This window comes from Candoia aspera, chromosome 18, assembly GCF_035149785.1.
Source record: "Candoia aspera isolate rCanAsp1 chromosome 18, rCanAsp1.hap2, whole genome shotgun sequence".
Classification (NCBI taxonomy): Eukaryota; Metazoa; Chordata; class Lepidosauria; order Squamata; family Boidae; genus Candoia; species Candoia aspera.
In genome coordinates, this window is record NC_086170.1 from 8,883,048 (window position 1) to 8,900,113 (window position 17,066).

General features: G+C 46.8%; 1 protein-coding gene across 4 annotated transcripts in view; it reads right to left on the reverse strand.

Annotated features, from left to right (window-relative positions):
• Positions 1–1,718: 1,718 nt before the first annotated feature.
• The window catches only part of KCNAB2 (potassium voltage-gated channel subfamily A regulatory beta subunit 2), a 64,520-nt gene continuing 49,172 nt past the window's right edge, over positions 1,719–17,066 (reverse strand). For all 4 annotated transcript variants that reach the window (XM_063317721.1, XM_063317719.1, XM_063317720.1 and 1 more), the window contains 11 exons: positions 16,343–16,422; positions 15,221–15,265; positions 13,359–13,403; positions 12,989–13,032; positions 11,213–11,299; positions 6,398–6,483; positions 5,452–5,572; positions 4,295–4,389; positions 4,084–4,204; positions 3,478–3,566; positions 1,719–2,058 (listed from right to left, as the gene is read on the reverse strand). In XM_063317721.1, the coding sequence (XP_063173791.1) occupies positions 1,969–2,058; positions 3,478–3,566; positions 4,084–4,204; positions 4,295–4,389; positions 5,452–5,572; positions 6,398–6,483; positions 11,213–11,299; positions 12,989–13,032; positions 13,359–13,403; positions 15,221–15,265; positions 16,343–16,422 (903 nt within the window). In that variant the 3' untranslated portion in view covers positions 1,719–1,968. The remainder of the gene's footprint in view (positions 2,059–3,477; positions 3,567–4,083; positions 4,205–4,294; positions 4,390–5,451; positions 5,573–6,397; positions 6,484–11,212; positions 11,300–12,988; positions 13,033–13,358; positions 13,404–15,220; positions 15,266–16,342; positions 16,423–17,066) is intronic.

A 17,066-nucleotide genomic window follows, 5' to 3' on the forward strand; every position in this document is an offset into this window, starting at 1 on the left:
CTGTCAAGTCCTACGTCCAGTTCCGTGCTCTACCAGAACGGGTTCGGAAGAGAGCAATGAGGAGGATCAGAGTTTGAAGAAGCTGGAAATGCAGGGGCTGGAATAAAGGATTTAAGTTACAAGAGGCATATTCCAATTCTCCTAACAGTGCGTGTGCGCTCCCCCTTGTTGGATCTGTTAGGAAAGCCTGAATTTGGATTCTAGGACTGAGTAGTGGGTTGGACTAGATGGCCCCAAGATACCCTTCTAACTCTAGGATTCTGGGAGTGGCCAATGCCCTTTTTGTTAGCATATACATGACCGGAAATGAATTCTATTCATACAGGCTGCAGCGTCTACTGTAATATAGTAGGAAAAGCTTTTCGGTAAGGTTCGACATATTCGTGCAACTGAAACCTGCACAGCCGTCTTCAAGTTGGCGTCATCCAAACATCTCGGACTACAATTCCCACTGCTGGGGGAGAGTGGTTCTGGAGTCAGAGCCATTCAGGAGAACCCAGTCAGCAAAGGTTGCTGTGTGTGTGTGTGTGTGTGTGGTTTTCCAGGAAGGCTTACTGAAAAATGTGCCAAAGCCATCCCAAAGTCTTAAATTAAGTCCATGAACAATTAGAGATTATGTAGATTATGTAGATTATGAATCCAAGTCCACATAAGGAGGAAGAACGAGAGGGGTAAGGGGAGAAAGAGAAAAGCACGCAAACATTTTCAATCAGGCCTTTTTTTTTTTTTTTAACAACAGGATATGACTCTTCCCACCCCACCCCCCTCAAGATTTTCCATTTTGCATTTCACTAAGGCACAACTAGCGCATCGACCACCAATGGCAGGAGTTGCATCCTTCTCTGAAACTCTTCCCTGGACATATGGGGAGCGCCAATGGCAAGCTCCCTTCCTAGATTGCACCCCCGCACCATGGGGCAGGGGATGCCTACACCGTTGCCACAGCCCGTGCAACTCCCAGTGGATTTCCAAAATGCTAGAGAATTATGTTGAACCGATTCTCAAAAGGAGGAGGTGGGGGGCACAAGAGAGGACAGAAATGGGGATTGTCTGGAATGTGGCTTGTGACCTAAATGTTACCTTGAAATATCGAACAGTTATTTGAAACAGAGTATTTCTGGAAAAATAACGGAGTCGAGACCTTGGGGACGACCGAGCCATTTCTGGCTTGCGACATGTAAACTGTGCACCGTTATCGCATCCAGGAATATTCAGGCTCTCTTCTTCCAGAAGAGATCCAGCTGGGGTTAATTTGCACCCAATGCCTGAAGACACGCATCTTTTCTGGCCAGACTTTTGAGAGCCATCCCACCTCCACCACGAACCAGGTGTTACTGGTTTTATTTTCAAACTTAAAAAAAAAAAAGACTCAAGAAAAGAGTGATGGGTTGGGAAGGACACATGCATTTGTTCCCAGAAAGCAGTTTCTAATGTGAGCAGGAGGCTGGCCAAAGCGCGAGACTTCAACAAGGTGACCAGCATTGTTGCTTTTAGTAATAATCTTAGCTCTGTCCATGCCTGTTTGTTTTTTTTAAAAGAAAGTGCCAGCCTTTATTTGTCGAACTGCAGCGGCGGAGGGAGGACGGCCCAGGTAACTTTTGAAAACACTGACGCTTGTCCCTAGGAGTCAAACCACTGCCAAAAAAGTAAACGTGGGGCCAAAGATCTGCTTTGGAGCCCAGATCGAGATCAACCCAGTTTTCCACATGCCATTTCCCTGCCTGTGGTGTTTCTTGCATTCACAGGGGTTGCGGGGGGGAGGGAAAAAAAAGCAAAGAAGCCTACACACGGTCTCGCCACGTTGGAAAACGGGTTTCTCTAGGAACGTCTCCAGGCGCAGTGTGGTTTTCTCGGATGCAAACTGTAGTGCTCGCTCGGCTTCTTCAGAATAGCTTCAGCAAGCAAACAGGAGAGAGGAGGAAGGGGGATAAGTCCCAGGTTAACCAGGGCCCCCCACGCCCCCTCCGATTAAGAGCGGTAGTCTTTTTTGCTGTAAGGTTTATTGCCCAAGATGCTATCGATCTCATGGATAATCGAAGAGGAGAGTTTGGGAAGAACCTGTTGGGAGGAAAGGATAAAATGAGAGGAGAACGCTACAGCATAAAGTTGGATTCTTGCTTCCTTTTCCTGCCCAGCATCCGCCTGGGAAAAACAGCTTGAGACTGAGTTAATTTAGAGAGGATTCCCAGAGTTTTCAGGAATACTCTGGGTCTCTAAGGCTTGCACATGTTTCAGACTTTAAGTGGGGAAAAAAAAAAAAAAAGAGGGGCTGAATTTTTTGGCTCTGCTCCCACCGGTGCAGAGCTGAGAGTCACCTCCTGCCTGTGGATCACTTGTCTGTTTCAGATTAAATTTTTAATTAACAGTATTAAGGAACTAATAGAGTCCCTCCTTGCGAGGGAGATGGGCGGTGATAAAATTTGATAAATAAATAAATAAAAACTAACAGTCTATCTAGCGAACATCAAAAAGAAAGAAAAAAAAGGCACAGCGAAATAAACAAGAATTTAGAAGTAAACATAAATATGTTCCAGATCTTAAGGAGAGGTACAATTTTAAATGTTCATAGTCTTAATATTTTAAGTGATACAATACATATTTAATATTCCTTAACATACATAATACCCCTGCCTCCTCTTTTCCACGTAACAACAACCCTGTGAGGTGGGCTGGGCTGAGAGAGAGTGACTGGACCCAGCCTGCTTTCATGCTTCAGGCAGGACTAGAACTCTCAACCTCCTGGTTTCTAGGTCAGCATCTTAGCCACTAGACCAAACTGGTGTGCTAAGAGATTATGGTGACAGTTAAAAGTCTGATTTGTTGGAAAAGAAAAATAGTCTTAATTCAGGGGAAAAACAAAAGATTTTACTTCTAGGCCCTGCAGGTTTAGCAAAAGGAAAGTCACAACCTATTCAAATAGTTTTAAAAACAATATAATCATAGATGCCTTATATAAATGGTTGTTGATATGATGCGTGTGACAACTTCATTGTGCAAATGACTTGAATGACGCGATTGGTATGGGTCGCTGATGCAGCTACCAATGCAAAATTACATAATTTGTGTCATTTGTGTGAAGAAGTTATCATGCACATGACATCACTTGGACTTCCCTCGGAGGCCAAGTTTTCAAAAAGTTGCTAGGTGCTGGGCTAGAAACCAGGAGTCTGTGAGTTCTAGTCCCGCCTTAGGCATGAAAGCTGGCTGGGTGACCTTGGGCCAGTCCCTCTCTCTCAGCCCAACCCACCTCACAGGGTGGTGGTTGTGGTGGGGAAAATAGGAGGAGGAAGAGTATTAGGGATGTTCGCCACCTTGAGTTATTTATAAAAAAAATAATAAAGGCAAAGTAAAAATTAAATAAACACAAACAAACAAACAAACAACAAAAAAAACTAGCTTTTGCTGCCGTGCTGTGAAAATTCACGCCTTTTGCTTTCAACCCCCTGCCTTGGCCCCAAAGACCCCCACGTTTCTCACCTGTATTGCTCCAATGTTGTCCATCAATTGATCCGCACTGGACGCTCCCAGCAGGACTGAACTGACACTCTCGTTGCGTAAACACCACGCTGGGGGGAAATGAGGAACACTGAGCGAGCGATGCTGGGGCACCAAGGGGTAAAATCTGATTAGGTTCCGTTTCAGGAGTGACACCTGTATCTTTCCTAGTTAGGGAAACCGTGGAGAGCAGAAGGAACGGCCTTGAGGGACAGGAGAAGAGGCACTTCCGCGGCAATGGACAGATAAGAGGGGCCTGAGTCCGGGCTAAGAATGTAATGTGAGAAAGCATCTTAGACAAGCCCCTCCCTAGTTTCCACGAAGATAAAGGGAGGGAGGGGGGAAGCGCATTCAGACTTGCAAGATTCTGTTACTACAGCTTTACATCAAAAGTAGCCCTGATCCACATGATACTGGATTCCTCGTCTGATCTACCTGGAAGGGGTAACAGAAACAAGTGAAGGGTGGCTTTCGAGATATGGCTGTGGTTCTGTCTCTCTGAATTGGTGACGTGCAATGCCCATCTGCTACCACTCCATGCCCGTGGAACTCCCTGCTACGACAACGTGAGCCCTCGTTCCTGCTTACCAATGGCTAGCTGGGGTAGGGTGCAGCCCAGCCGCTCGGCAATCGCTTGCAACTCCTTCAGCTTTGCTTGCTGCCGTCTGCCTTCCTCGCTTAGGATCTTGTCTTTCAGCCACTGGTAACCCTAGACGGGAGGAGGAAGATGGTACGGGCGTGATCCACACCTCCCCGGGAGCAACGTGGCGGGGCAAGGGGAAAACGGAAGGGCGCTCACTTTGAGCGATGCTCGCGAGTAGGGTGGGATCCCGCCGTCGTACTTCCCTGAAACGATTCCGCACGCCAAGGGGGACCACGTCATGGCTCCTACCCCTGGGAAAAGAAGAGGCTGGTGAGGACAGGCGGCTGCATGGTGAGGAGAGAAGAGCGAAGCTGGATAGCAAGGGATCAGATCTGGAAGGGCTGTGCGGGTGAACTTTGTTTCACAACGATGGAAAGAGACATCTAGAGCTGCTTGGTATTTCTGTTCTAATTTGAACTCATTCTTTTTTAACCCCGGGCTAAGAAAGCGAGTTTCCAAGTGTTCTCCTTTCCTTGAGGACGGGAGGCAGCTAAGCCACAGTTAGACTAAATTGTATTGGCTGGGTTCGTACAGCCCAAGTAGCACAAATGAGGAAAGGCATGCGATCCTTCAGCAGGAAATTTACTGAGTCCAGAGCAAAATCTGCTAACTGTTCAGATGGAATGGCATGTGGGAAGGACCTGGGGAGACGGGGTGAAGAGACGCTGCCTAGGGAACAGTCAGATAAGAGGCGGCGTAGCCTGGAGCTGGATAACGGATGGAGAAAGAGGCTCAGAAGGGACCCCCTCTAGTTTCTCGGGCTGAAAAGGAGATAGAGATTTGTGCTTTCAGACTTGCAAGATTCTGTCAATGTAGCCTTACAATAAAGTAGAACTAGCTCATTTGGTCATGTTTCCTGTCTGGTCTGCCTGGTAATGTTGACATCAATCTCCCCGCATCTCTTTACAGCCCGAGAAGCTCGGGAGGGTCCCTCCTGAGCCTCTTGCCCCACCCACTATCCAGCTGTGGGCTCTGCCCTCTCTTATCCGTCCTTTCCCTAGGCAGCGTCTCTTTGCCCAGTCTCCCACGGTCTTTCCCACGTACCACCCCAGCTGAGCAGGGGTTGCGGGCACCATCTTGACTTTTTTGACCCCCTCTGGCTCAAAAGGGAATTGTGATATCAATTTCAGGCATGGCAGCCAAAGATCCAAGACCTCCACCTCTTGCTCATCTTGGCTAAAAAAAACAACTAGCCCAGAAAACGTGGATTGGACATATGTAGAGTGAAGCTAAAGAACGCCCCCCTTTCGCTGTAGGACGGGATTATCTGGGTGGGGGAGCTGCTGCATGTAATGGAAGTGGGGGGGGCTCACCAATCTTGTGGAAAAGTTCTGGAAGTTGGACTTCGACCTTCTCCCGTTGGAACATGTGATATTCGGCTTGCTCGCAGATCGGAGGGATCAGGTTGAACTGCCGAGCTACGGAATATGCTTCCTGCAGGATGAGAACAGCTTAGGGACATGCAAAGGACGGTGATGTTCCCCGCACATCACTGAGTAACTGCAGAGACCATCTACCTAGGCTAGGCATGGAGGAGAAACTTATTTATATCCCTGCTCTCAAAATAGTCAACTCCCTTGGAAACAAACCCCTCTCTGAATTTTATGATGGGGGGAAGAAAAGGGGCATGTGCAGAACACCTCCCTGTATTATGGAAATGCGGTGGGCAGAACACCGAGGAAAAGTGGGTGGAAAAATGCTTCTTGGGTATGAAAACAATCTATGATTTACCTCCAATTTGCAAAGTGGTGTTGGAACTGGCCAAAGCAAAATCCGTGGGGGAAGACCACTGAGTTCTGATTTTTTCTGGAATTCCACTACCCATTTCATTACAGATAGTCCTCAACTTACGACCATTTGTTTAACAACCGTTCAATGTTGCGGCCATGCTGAAAAAGGTGACGTACAACTGGGCCTTGCACTTAACGACGGTTGCCACATCCCCAGGGTCACGTGATCGCCATTTGTGACCTTCCCAGCTGGCTTCCGACAAACAAAATCAATGGAGAATTGCGTGACCCACTTAATGACCGTGGCAAAAAAGGTAAAATTAGTTGCGACTCACTTAATGACCACATTGGAACACAAGTTCCAGTCCCAATTGTGGTCATAAGTCGAGGACTACCTGTACCTCCAAGCTCTAATTTGGCTTGATCCTCATCTGGCAAAATCTAGTTAACCAAGAAAACAATTTTTTCTTAATGGATTGGATTAGCAAATATTTCATTATGTCTGCATGCTTGCCCACGGGCACGGTACCATAATCTCCATGGAGCTCCACCGTGATGTCCCCCAGTACATCGCCATTCCTTGGTTGATAACGTGGGTCATGGCTCGTACTGTCTCTGCAAAAAAGGAGCAAGGGGGGGGAAAGAGAGAAAGAACGGGGTTAGCCAGAAGAGCGACAAGTAGGCTGTCCAACTGAAATTAAGGCCACAACATCAAACAGGAGAAAGAAAAGGAGAAGAGGGTGGGAGGTTGGGCTACAGCTTGCAAGCAAGGCAAATGCAGTCCTTGAAAAATTGGAGGAGGAAGCGGGGGGACTCCCCAAGAAAACCGGGTCAGGACACCAGGGAAGCCGTGGGGGGCTGTCTTTTTCTGACCCAACAGAAGGAAACGAGGACCAAGAGAGGAACAGAACACAAGCCAAGGGAGGTAGGTAGAGGGCCAAGGGGGCCATGATGGGAGGAGAGAAGGACCTTCTGGAGGAGCCTCCCAAGAGGGACAATTGAGATGAAAACTCAACGTTCTCGGCCACGGCCATCAACTCAACACTCTAGGAGGGTCTGGAGGTGTGGTGGACGCGTCCCACTGGGTAGCCATCATCGAAGATGGTTATCCAATGGGGCGTGTCCACCACATGTCCAGACCCCCTTAGAGTGCAGAGTTGATGCCCTGTCCTGGATGATGGATTGGTGGGATCCTGACACTGAACGTGGAGCTGTTGGACGTCTTCCGGTTGCCATCAGACGGGCTGAAGAACCTGTTCTCCAAGGTTTGGTGACCAAGAACGGTTGGGAAAACGTTATCCTACTTTTCTAGGAGAGTCCCTGTTCTAATCAGCCTCCCTCACAGGGAGAGGAGCTCATTTAGCAGGACGATGTGGGGCGAGGAAAAGCCATGGGCTGCATTTCACCCGATGTGACAATTCCTCAATTCCACAAGATGCAACGGTTGCGTTTGGACCAAATCACAGGATGGAGAAGTCGGAATCGAGGTTCTCCAACCCAACCCCCACCCAGTGCAGAATCTTCCACTAAAGCGTAACAGCATGCAATGCCTAAGGAAGCCACCTTTCATGGCTTAATGTGACAGCCAGCTTGTGTGTGCATCATGTTAAAGGAACAACATGGTTCCTACAACAGGCTGAACAATCCAATCTGATTTTAGCCTAATTTGTCAACATAGTCAGTGGGTAAACACAGGAGAACGATTTGCCCTCCTCAGTAACTCTGCATGAGTATCTGTTCTGAGTGCATCTATTTTATGCCCGGCTTGGTAATCCCAGTGCGCCATAGATGCCTCCCTTATAGCTATTGCTGCTCAGAAAATTGCAGGCATGTTGGAAAAGGACATGGGACAACGTAACCCATCTGATTTAAATCTGGGCAAGGGTGTTACAACTGGTTGAGGAAGAATGAGTGCAGACAGAAGTGAGACTGGAGGCATGCACAGAGTGCAGAAAGGAGAGGGATGCGAAAGGAGACAATTTGGAAAGGAAGGAACAAAACGAATTAAAAAAAAGCATTTTGCATTTTCAATATTACTTGCAAGAGGTTAACTAAGGGGACAAAAGACTGGCTTTGGGTTTCCCTTTCTTTGCGTCCTTGGGCGTTTAGTGGCGAATCTGGTCCTCCAAGCTAAAGGGAGCTTTGGCCAATCAGAGTGAAAAGCCTCAAAAGCGAAAAAGGGGGAAGAAAAAAAAAGAAAAAGAAAGAAAAAGGTCTGCATTTCGGTCCCATAAAATGCCGCTCGGATGCAGGAAATCAAGATGGTGGGTACCTTCTATGATGGATGTTCGCGACTTGGAACAACTAAATGGGTTCCCTGGTGATAAAAAAACAGATTTAAGAGAGGCAAGAGTTTAGAGCTTCAGCAAAGGATCGTTACCTTGTCATGGTGCTGGAGCTTGAGCACCTCAGTGATGCCATGAGCGAAACCGTGAAGGGCCACCCAAGACGGGAAGGTCATGACAGAGAGGTCAGACTAAATGCGATCCCTGGGGAAGGTCATGGCCACCCACCCCAGTATTCTTGCCGTGAAAACTAAATGGATCCCTTGGGAGAGGAGCAATGACCAATCTCGATAAAATAGTTAAGAGCAGAGACATCCCACTGACAACAAAGGTCCGCATAGTTAAAGCAATGGTGTTCCCCGTAGTAACATATGGCTGCGAGAGCTGGACCATAAGGAAGGCTGAGCGAAGGAAGATGGATGCTTTTGAACTGTGGTGTTGGAGGAAAATCCTGAGAGTGCCTTGGACTGCAAGAAGATCAAACCAGTCCATCCTCCAGGAAATAAAGCCAGACTGCTCACTTGAGGGAACGATATTAAAGGCAAAACTGAAATACTTTGGCCACATAATGAGAAGACAGGACACCCTGGAGAAGGTGCTGATGCTAGGGAGAGTGGAGGGCAAAAGGAAGAGGGGCCGACCAAGGGCAAGGTGGACGGATGATATTCTGGAGGTGACGGACTCGTCCCTGGGGGAGCTGGGGGTGTTGACGACCGACAGGAAGCTCTGGCGTGGGCTGGTCCATGAAGTCACGAAGAGTCGGAAGCGACTGAACGAATAAACAACAAAAGAGTTCAGAGCCGTAACCCCTTGAGCTGCTTTTTGTCCGGGGAGGGGGAGAAAAGCCCCCTCCCCAAATTCATACCCCATTCCTCAAGAAGAGATGGGTGCATCTCCCTCGAGAGGTGGGACCAGTCTACCACGTGGCCAACGATTCCCAATTCTGTCGTCCTCCTGCCAAGAACTCTATTTGCGTCATGTTTGACTTGGCAGCGGGCAAACCCCTTAATGTTCTGCTTGCAAGACTCGAAGACCAGGTTCACACAACACCTCAAGCCAGCAGAACACCTAACCCAAGTTAATCCAAACTTTGCCTGTGTGGTTTAGCCTCTGTTCCTGCTTAAGGCCGTCGGGCAAAGTTGGTCCATAAGCTCCAGAGACGAAGCCTCGCTTTCCCCAGAACCTGGACCTCCTTCTTGATGGGGAGTACCTGTTGAGGCTTCTAGGAAGGGCCAAAACTGGACTGATAAAATAGCAGGCAGGTTTTGGACACCCGAAAGGGTTCCCCAAACAAGGGGGACCGAATCACCCCCCTTTCAGTGTTTGCACAATGCAGCGAACTGCAAACAAGCCAAGAACGCTGCGTTCGCACAACCTGCTAAGCCAGAAAACAAAACTAACCGAACCTAAACCATGTTTAACATTAGCCAGGCTTAGCTGATTAGGCCCAAAATGAAGTCAGGTGAAGACGAGGAATTCGTTTGGAGCGGCGGAAAAAAAGAAAATATTCACACGGCAGCTTAGTGGATAACTTAATTAATTCATAGTTTCAAGGTCAGCCTTTGGACCTCCGATTTCAAAGCGGTAAATAAACATTTCTTAGCGGTATTGAAAGTCACGGTTTGCAAACGGGAAATCTCTTGTTTGTTTCAAAGGGGCCAGGTCAATGTTTAAAGAAAGAAACTTTGAAGTAATAATGTTTAATGCAATGTAATTATGAAGTATAATAATAAGGTGATACTGTTGTTATAATTTGGAAGATGCAAACTTCTGGCGACAGAAATGGCAGAAAAGTATTCGTTGGCTGACAATGTATGTACCTGTATTATCATTGCATTCTGTTTTTTTCTGTTATTCATTAAAAAAGCAATAATAAGTAAGTAAAATTATTCGTCTGCTTCTCTGCAGGTCCATTGCAGCATCTTTTCGCAGTGGGGAATAGTCCCTTTTAAAGACTGGGAGCGCAAAAAAATAGCTTTCAAAATCCAAAGCTAAAGAGAAATGGGAAAGAGATGAAAACTTGGGGCCTGGGGGACTAGAGGAGGAGAGCTGGTTAGGGTCGAAATTTCCTTAATGGGAGGGAAGAGGAAGGATAAAATATAGGTGGAAATAAGGAAAAGATTCAGGCTCAGCATCTCTTTGGGTAGAGGCATGAAGAGGAACGGGCATCAGCTAACACAGACCCCCACTGGGCATCCTGTGAAAAACACTGTAATTCCGCCCACCCCTTATGCAGGAGGTCGTCCGTTGCGTCTCTGCATGAATCTTTGTTCTGGTTGGGCAATCTGCTCATCTTTTTCGTCACGGCATCCCATCATCCCTTGCGTTGGATGAGTCAACGTGACCCGCCGTTTCTAACCCGCCTCCTGGGCAGGGAGCTCAGCCTCGTCCGTGCATCAGCGCAGAGTTGCAGATGATGCACCTGTCCTTAGACGAGGCCGCCTGCTGTGTCTCTGAGTGAGTTCTTACCCCTACCTCCTCCGGGACCACGTGAACAGCGATGCACAAACGGGACAAAGGATTGATAGAACGGATATGGCCGATGAACCTTTTGAAACGTGAGAATCCAAAGGCTATGGGCACAACTAGTCCTCACTAAACGACCACAATTGAGACCAGAATTTTAGTTGCTAAGCAAAGAGGTCCTTAAGCGAATCTGACCTGATTTTACGACCGTGCTTGCAGTGGTCATTAAGTGAACCACCATGGTCATTAAGCGAATCACATGGTACGCCGTTGATTTTGCTTGCCAGAAGCCAGCTAGGAAGGTTGAAAATGGCAATCGTGACCACAGGATGCCGAGACGGTCATAAATGCGAACTGGTTGCCAAGTGCCCAAATCGTGATCACGGGACACTGTGACAGTCGTAAGTGTGAGCACCGGGTGTAATTCAGTTTTTTCAGCACCGTTGCAAGTCTGAACCATCACTAAGGGAATGGTCATTAAGTGAGGACTACCTGTATTTCATTTTTTAAGGGCCTCTCCAAGGTTAACAGGGAAATCGAAATGTGTCTTTAAAAACTCGAGCAAAAAAGCAAGATGGGGCAATTACATTTACCTTCCATGGGCGTGTTAGGATCTGGCCGATTGGCAAAGACAACATCCACGTAATTCAGCTGCAGCCGTTCTAGTGACCCCTTTAAGCCTGGCGAGGGGAGAGAAAGACATTACCTGCACTTGCAATAAATTGCCAACCATAAGATTATCAGAACTTTCTACAACTGTTCCTCGTTTGATCGGGGAATCATGAAACCGTTGAGAAATTCCGCCGGCCAGTTTTTAGGCACCTTGACCTCTGAACTGCTAAACGCAACGAATGATCGGGCCCGTCGGTATTTCGTATTGCAGTTAACGGAGCTTTTAATCAAATTCAGGTAGCCCTCGCTAACGATGGTAAGTGGGACTGGAATTTCGGTCACTAAGCGATGCGATGTGAAACGCGATATTACGTGGCCATGCTGCTTAGCAATGGCAGTTTCTGGTAACTGTTGTTAAGTGAGGACTGTGCGAGTCATTAAGCGAGGACCTCATGTGAACTCGATTTCTGACTTCCCACTGGCTTCCCCATTGACTCTGCTTGTGGGAAGCCAGCAAGGAATGTAGCAAATCACCATCACACAACCACAGGACGCTGCGATGGTTGGAAATCTGGGCTGGTTGCCGAGTGCCTGGATCGCGACCACATGACTGTGGGGGTGCTGCAATGGCTGGAACTTTGAGGACTGGCTATAACTACCCCTTGTTCAGTGCTGTTGCAAGTTCGACAGTCACTGAACGAGAGGTTGTTAAATGAAGACCACCGGTAGTGCCCCCAGATGCTGGAACAGAAGTAAAATGTGCTTTTTTCCAATGGAAAGACTGCTCGCCCCTGCCCCAAACTAGAGCTAGTCCTTGTTTAGCAACTGCCTCGAATAGCGACTGTTCACAAAGATGATGGTTATAAACGGTAATAAATAATACATTTAGGTTTATGACAACAAAAGCTTTCAGTGTGAAACTGATTAAGGTCTGGTCAGTTTCAGGCAGCAGGGGGAGCCTGGGAGGGTTCTAATCAACTAATTAAGCTCACAGAGCTGAGCTTGTTAACTTGTGGTTAGCGTTTTTTAGGGCTGTGGAGAAAGGCAGCTCAGGAAGAGAGACTGTTTAGGCAATCTCTGCCCTGTAAGGGGGCAAAAAAAAGGAAAAATAATGGATCAGGCCCAGGACAGTATCCGAGAGAACTTTATCTGAATGAATGGCACCAACCAGTGATCTTTGCAGTCTCTCTCTCTGTCACATGTTCGCTTAGTGACTATTTCATTTAATGACCGACTCACCGGAACCAACTACAGTCACTAAATGAGGACTACCCGTATACATGCTACAAAAATGAACATTTTCCCCCTCCAACGTATGCAGATATTTGCACTGATTTTTTCCCCCCCAGCTAAGCTCATAAAATTCGGGCTGCATTAACAGCTCAATTAAGAACGCAGAAATTGAAACAATTGTGTTTTTCAGCATCTGGCGTCCCGGCGTGAATTTTAGTGGACGTTGCAACATGCGGTTCAGGATGCTGGCTGTTGTACCCCAATCTCGCAGTGATCCCCCGCAGTATGTCTCCGAAGGGAATGCTTTTCCTGGAATTTGGCACCCACCCTTCTCTTTTATTATCGCCAAACCTTTCAGGAGAACCGTTTGCTGCTCTGGAGGTTGCAAAATTGGACCAGCCGGCGTTCAAAGGGGGACGTAATGCATTTCCAGATTAGGAGGAGAAAATAATTCTTTTTGGGAAGGCAGAACGGAAGGAATTCCGAAGCTGGGCGATGAGATTTGGTTTGGAGCCAATATTTACCTTCTATAATGTGCTTTCTGGAAAGGCCTCTCTCTGTCTCGGCTCTGGGGAAAAGGAACAAGGACAAGGTGAAGTGACAGACGTGGCATATGCCAAACCCTCCAATTTTCCATCTCAGAAGGAAAAAAACTGGCTGGGGAGAGACCGGGAGGATGTGGCACTTTTTCCATTCCCAGAGGTTCTCTTCTCTCCCCGCAGCTGCAGAAACAGTGTCCTGCAGCTTTAGAGATCAGCCCCAATCTCTAAAAACATTTCGAGATTTTTTATCATCGTTGAAATCGTACAATAGAGCCACTGGCCAGGAAGAGGATATGGAAGTGGGCGGCTAGAATACATTTAGATAAATAAAACCGGGAAAAAAAAAACGTACTTTCCTCCCCAGAAGATTTTGGTCGTGATCACCAAACTGGACCGTCTGCCAGGAAAAACAGAGAGGAACGCGGATTAAACTGCAACCTCACATCCAACTCCATGCCGTTTTTTTTTAAATATAATTTTATTAAGAATTTTTAGAAAGAAAAACAAGCAAAAACTAGCATTGAGTAAGAAAAAGGAAAAGAAAACAATTAAAAGTGCAAAAGCAAAGAAAGGTATTTAAAATATAATGTTATTAAGTTTTTAGAAAGGAGATAAAGCGCTAACAAAAACTAATACAGAGTAAGAAAAAGAGATCAAAGAAAGAATTAAAAGTGCAAAAGCAAACTCCATGCAATTTCTTCTGGCATATTGAAAAAAACACCCCCCCAAACCTAGGCATGCTTTAAAAGAATATTTAAAATATGCTTACGTGAATATTTAGAATATTTCTTACATGAATATGGTAAGAAAGAGAGGCATGTCCCCAAAGCCATCCTTTGTCCTCTATTTTATTTATTCATTCTGTTTATACCTTCTACATCTCCTCCAATTTTCCCAACAACAGCCTTGTGAGGGATGCTGGGTTGAGAAAGGTCTGGCCCAAAGTCACCCAGTGCAATCCCAGCTGAATGGGAACTCGAACCCAGGTCTCTCCTGCCTTAGCCCTACACTTTCACCCCTGGCTCTCAAATGTACACATCTGCACACGTATGAACACGCATGGCTGTGCGAGGAAAACGCGGGTGCGTGTTCACAAACAGAATCCAACCAGCAGAGCAGCAGAAATTTGCATGGCTCAGTTTTGCATCATCAGAGCTCAAACGCTGGTTAACAAGTGGCGACTCTTTCAGAAAGCCGCATTTTTCCTGGGATCAGGCAGGTTTTACCATATTGTGTGAACGTAGCATGTAAGGAAGACTCTGGGGATTGTTCTCCTGCAGGGGTGGAGGGATCTGGATGGGCTGTCCCAGTGATGGGGGCCTTGGGGGGATCTTGGCTAAGCCCCTGGCTTCTGGAGATAAATCAATACGGATGCTTCGTTTTGGGATGAGACAGGCCCACTCTGCAGGGCTGTTGTTTCCACTCCAAAAATGTCTCCGCAACCTTCTAACTCTAAACTTCTAACTTCTGAAGTTTTCCTTTAGTGGCCCAAACTGTAATGATCTAGATCAGTGTTGTTCAACCTGGGCAACTTTAAGGTGTGTGGACTTCAACGCCCAGAATTCCCCAGCCAGCATGTGCAGACTTCAACTCCCAGGATGCTGGCTGGGGAATTCTGGGCGTTGAAGTCCACACACCTTAAAGTTGCCCAGGTTGAACAACACTGATCTACAGTTCTAAGTACAGGTAGTCCTCGCTTAACAACCATTTGTTTAGCAACGGTTCAGACTTACAACAGTGCTGAAAATACCGACTTACTACCAGTCCTCACACTTACAACCGTCGCGGTCACATGATCACAATCCAGGCATTTGGCAATGTTTCGCATTTGTAACTGTTGCAGTGCCCCATGGTCATGCGATCGCCATTTTTGACCTTCCCAGCCAGCTTCCAGCAAACAAAATCAGTGGGAAGCATGATTCGCTTAACAACCACATGGTTTGCTTAACAACTGTGGTGATTTGCTTAACGACTGCCACAAAACAGGTCATAAAATTGGGTCAGATTTACTTAATGACTGCTTCACTTAGCAACTGAAATGCTGGTCCCAATTGTGGTTGTTAAGCGAGGACTACCTGTACATAATTTAGTCTTGGTTTAGCCTCGTTTATAAAGATTCTAGTCCACATGAGCTCGTAAAAGACAGACTCAAAAACATTAACGCCCAACTGCACAGTAGAATAAAAATAGAATATGTTGAGGAACAGTTGTTACCTCCATCCCTTTTTTTTGATAATGTTGCCTAAGACGACTTCGGCTCTGTGAAATAAAGAAAAAAGAACAGGCAGACCATGAACAGGAACTCAAAAGAGGCACTGCAGAGAACTCTCCTAAAAGCAGGTCATTCTTTCTTTCCTCACGGTCTAAAAAAAAAAAAGGGTTGAAGGATTAGAATCTGCATCCACAGGGCTTGTCCACCTTCACGTGTGACTTTTGCGTCAGGAGCTGTTCAAAGCAGCGTCCTCATTAAGGAGAACGCAGACTCACACAGAGACATGTCAGTCAAGCGAACAGATCCCCTGCAGAATGCCAACTGCAAATTCCTGCATAGGAAAAAAAGAATCATAAAGTACTGTTTTTAGCTGTTCTTATGGGTTTTTTTTTCCTAGTTCCATATGCCACCCAGAATCCCTTGCAGTGGAGCGGCTGATAAATTTAAATAAATAAATAAATTTACATAAATAAAATTTGCAGGGGCTCCTGGGGGGATGCGAGTCGACGAAAAGAATTACAGACTTTACACTCCTAACTAGAGAAGCACAAGTCTCTTATTTTCTCCACTGCCTGATGGGTGAAAACAGCCATTAAACATTTAATTAATTACATTTAATTACGTTATTATAGAGTTAATCCTAGGATGTCATTAATTAATGTGAATTATTATAATGAACGTTAATGTGTTTAATTTAGAAAACATTTCCAGCGTGTTAGGCACAAGAGAACGGTGGAAAATCTTTTGCGCGCCCCCTTGGTCAAAATGGGTTGGATCGGCAAAAGGGGTGCAGAGTAATCCCCCCATCTCCTTGCAAAGAGGGGCAGCTGGCCAGACTGGGAAGAAGAAAACAAGGTATACAGGGATGGGAAATCATGCAGGGGTGCGGTGGCCAACCTCCTCTGCCAACGGAGGCTGCGGACGACCGAAACCTTTTAACGTCTTGAGGATTTAGAGCAGACCAAAGTCCGGCCATGCTGTTTTTCCAGGAAACGTGTGGGTGGAAGCCTCTTTAAGAACGTCTCTCTCTTCTCTTCTGCCCTGCTCCCGCTGGCCTACCGTGCAGGGTTGTTGTACGAAGCCCATCCCAACAGCTCTGGCCAGGAACGGCGTGGCACACTTACTTCCCTGCGGCGTAGACCTCCGCTGTGTCAAAAAGGTTGATGCCGTTGTCGTAGGCCAGCGTCATCAGCTGCTCGGCCACCTGCAAGAGATGCTCACCCCGTCACTTGGGATGTGGACTTTAACTGCGTCCGCCCCCCCATTAAACTTTTCATAGTTTTTTTTTTAATTAAACGGTCTCTCTGCCCAATCATGAAATTCTCTGGATGATGTTGCATCAGGCATGCTCGCTCGCTCGCTCTCTCTTTCAGCCTGGCCTACTTTGCAGGGCTGGATTTACAATATCTTTTTTTTCTTTAAAGGGGGAACAGCCCCATACCCCTCACCTGCAGCTCCATAGAGAGAGGGAAGATATTGATGTCCTAAATCTGTGTTTCTCAACCTCGGCAACTTTAAGATGGATGGACTTCAACTCCCAGAATTCCCCAGCCAGCCATGCTGGCTGGGGAATTCTGGGAGTTGAAGTCCATCCATCTTAAAGTTGCCGAGGTTGAGAAACATTGTCCTAATTAATTTGAATTCTGATCAGTACGGTTGTTTGGAAGCGTTCGGCCGGGGCACCGTCATCCGTGCCCGCCCCAAATCGTCCTCATCCTCATCAAACTGAGTTTCAGGAGCATCTCTTTTTACACAGGCCTCAGGAACCATCTTAGTTCAATGCATGTCCCGCTCAAGCTTTACGACCTTCTGTGAAGCGGTAAATTCAGATTTCTGGCAGGAGAGGAA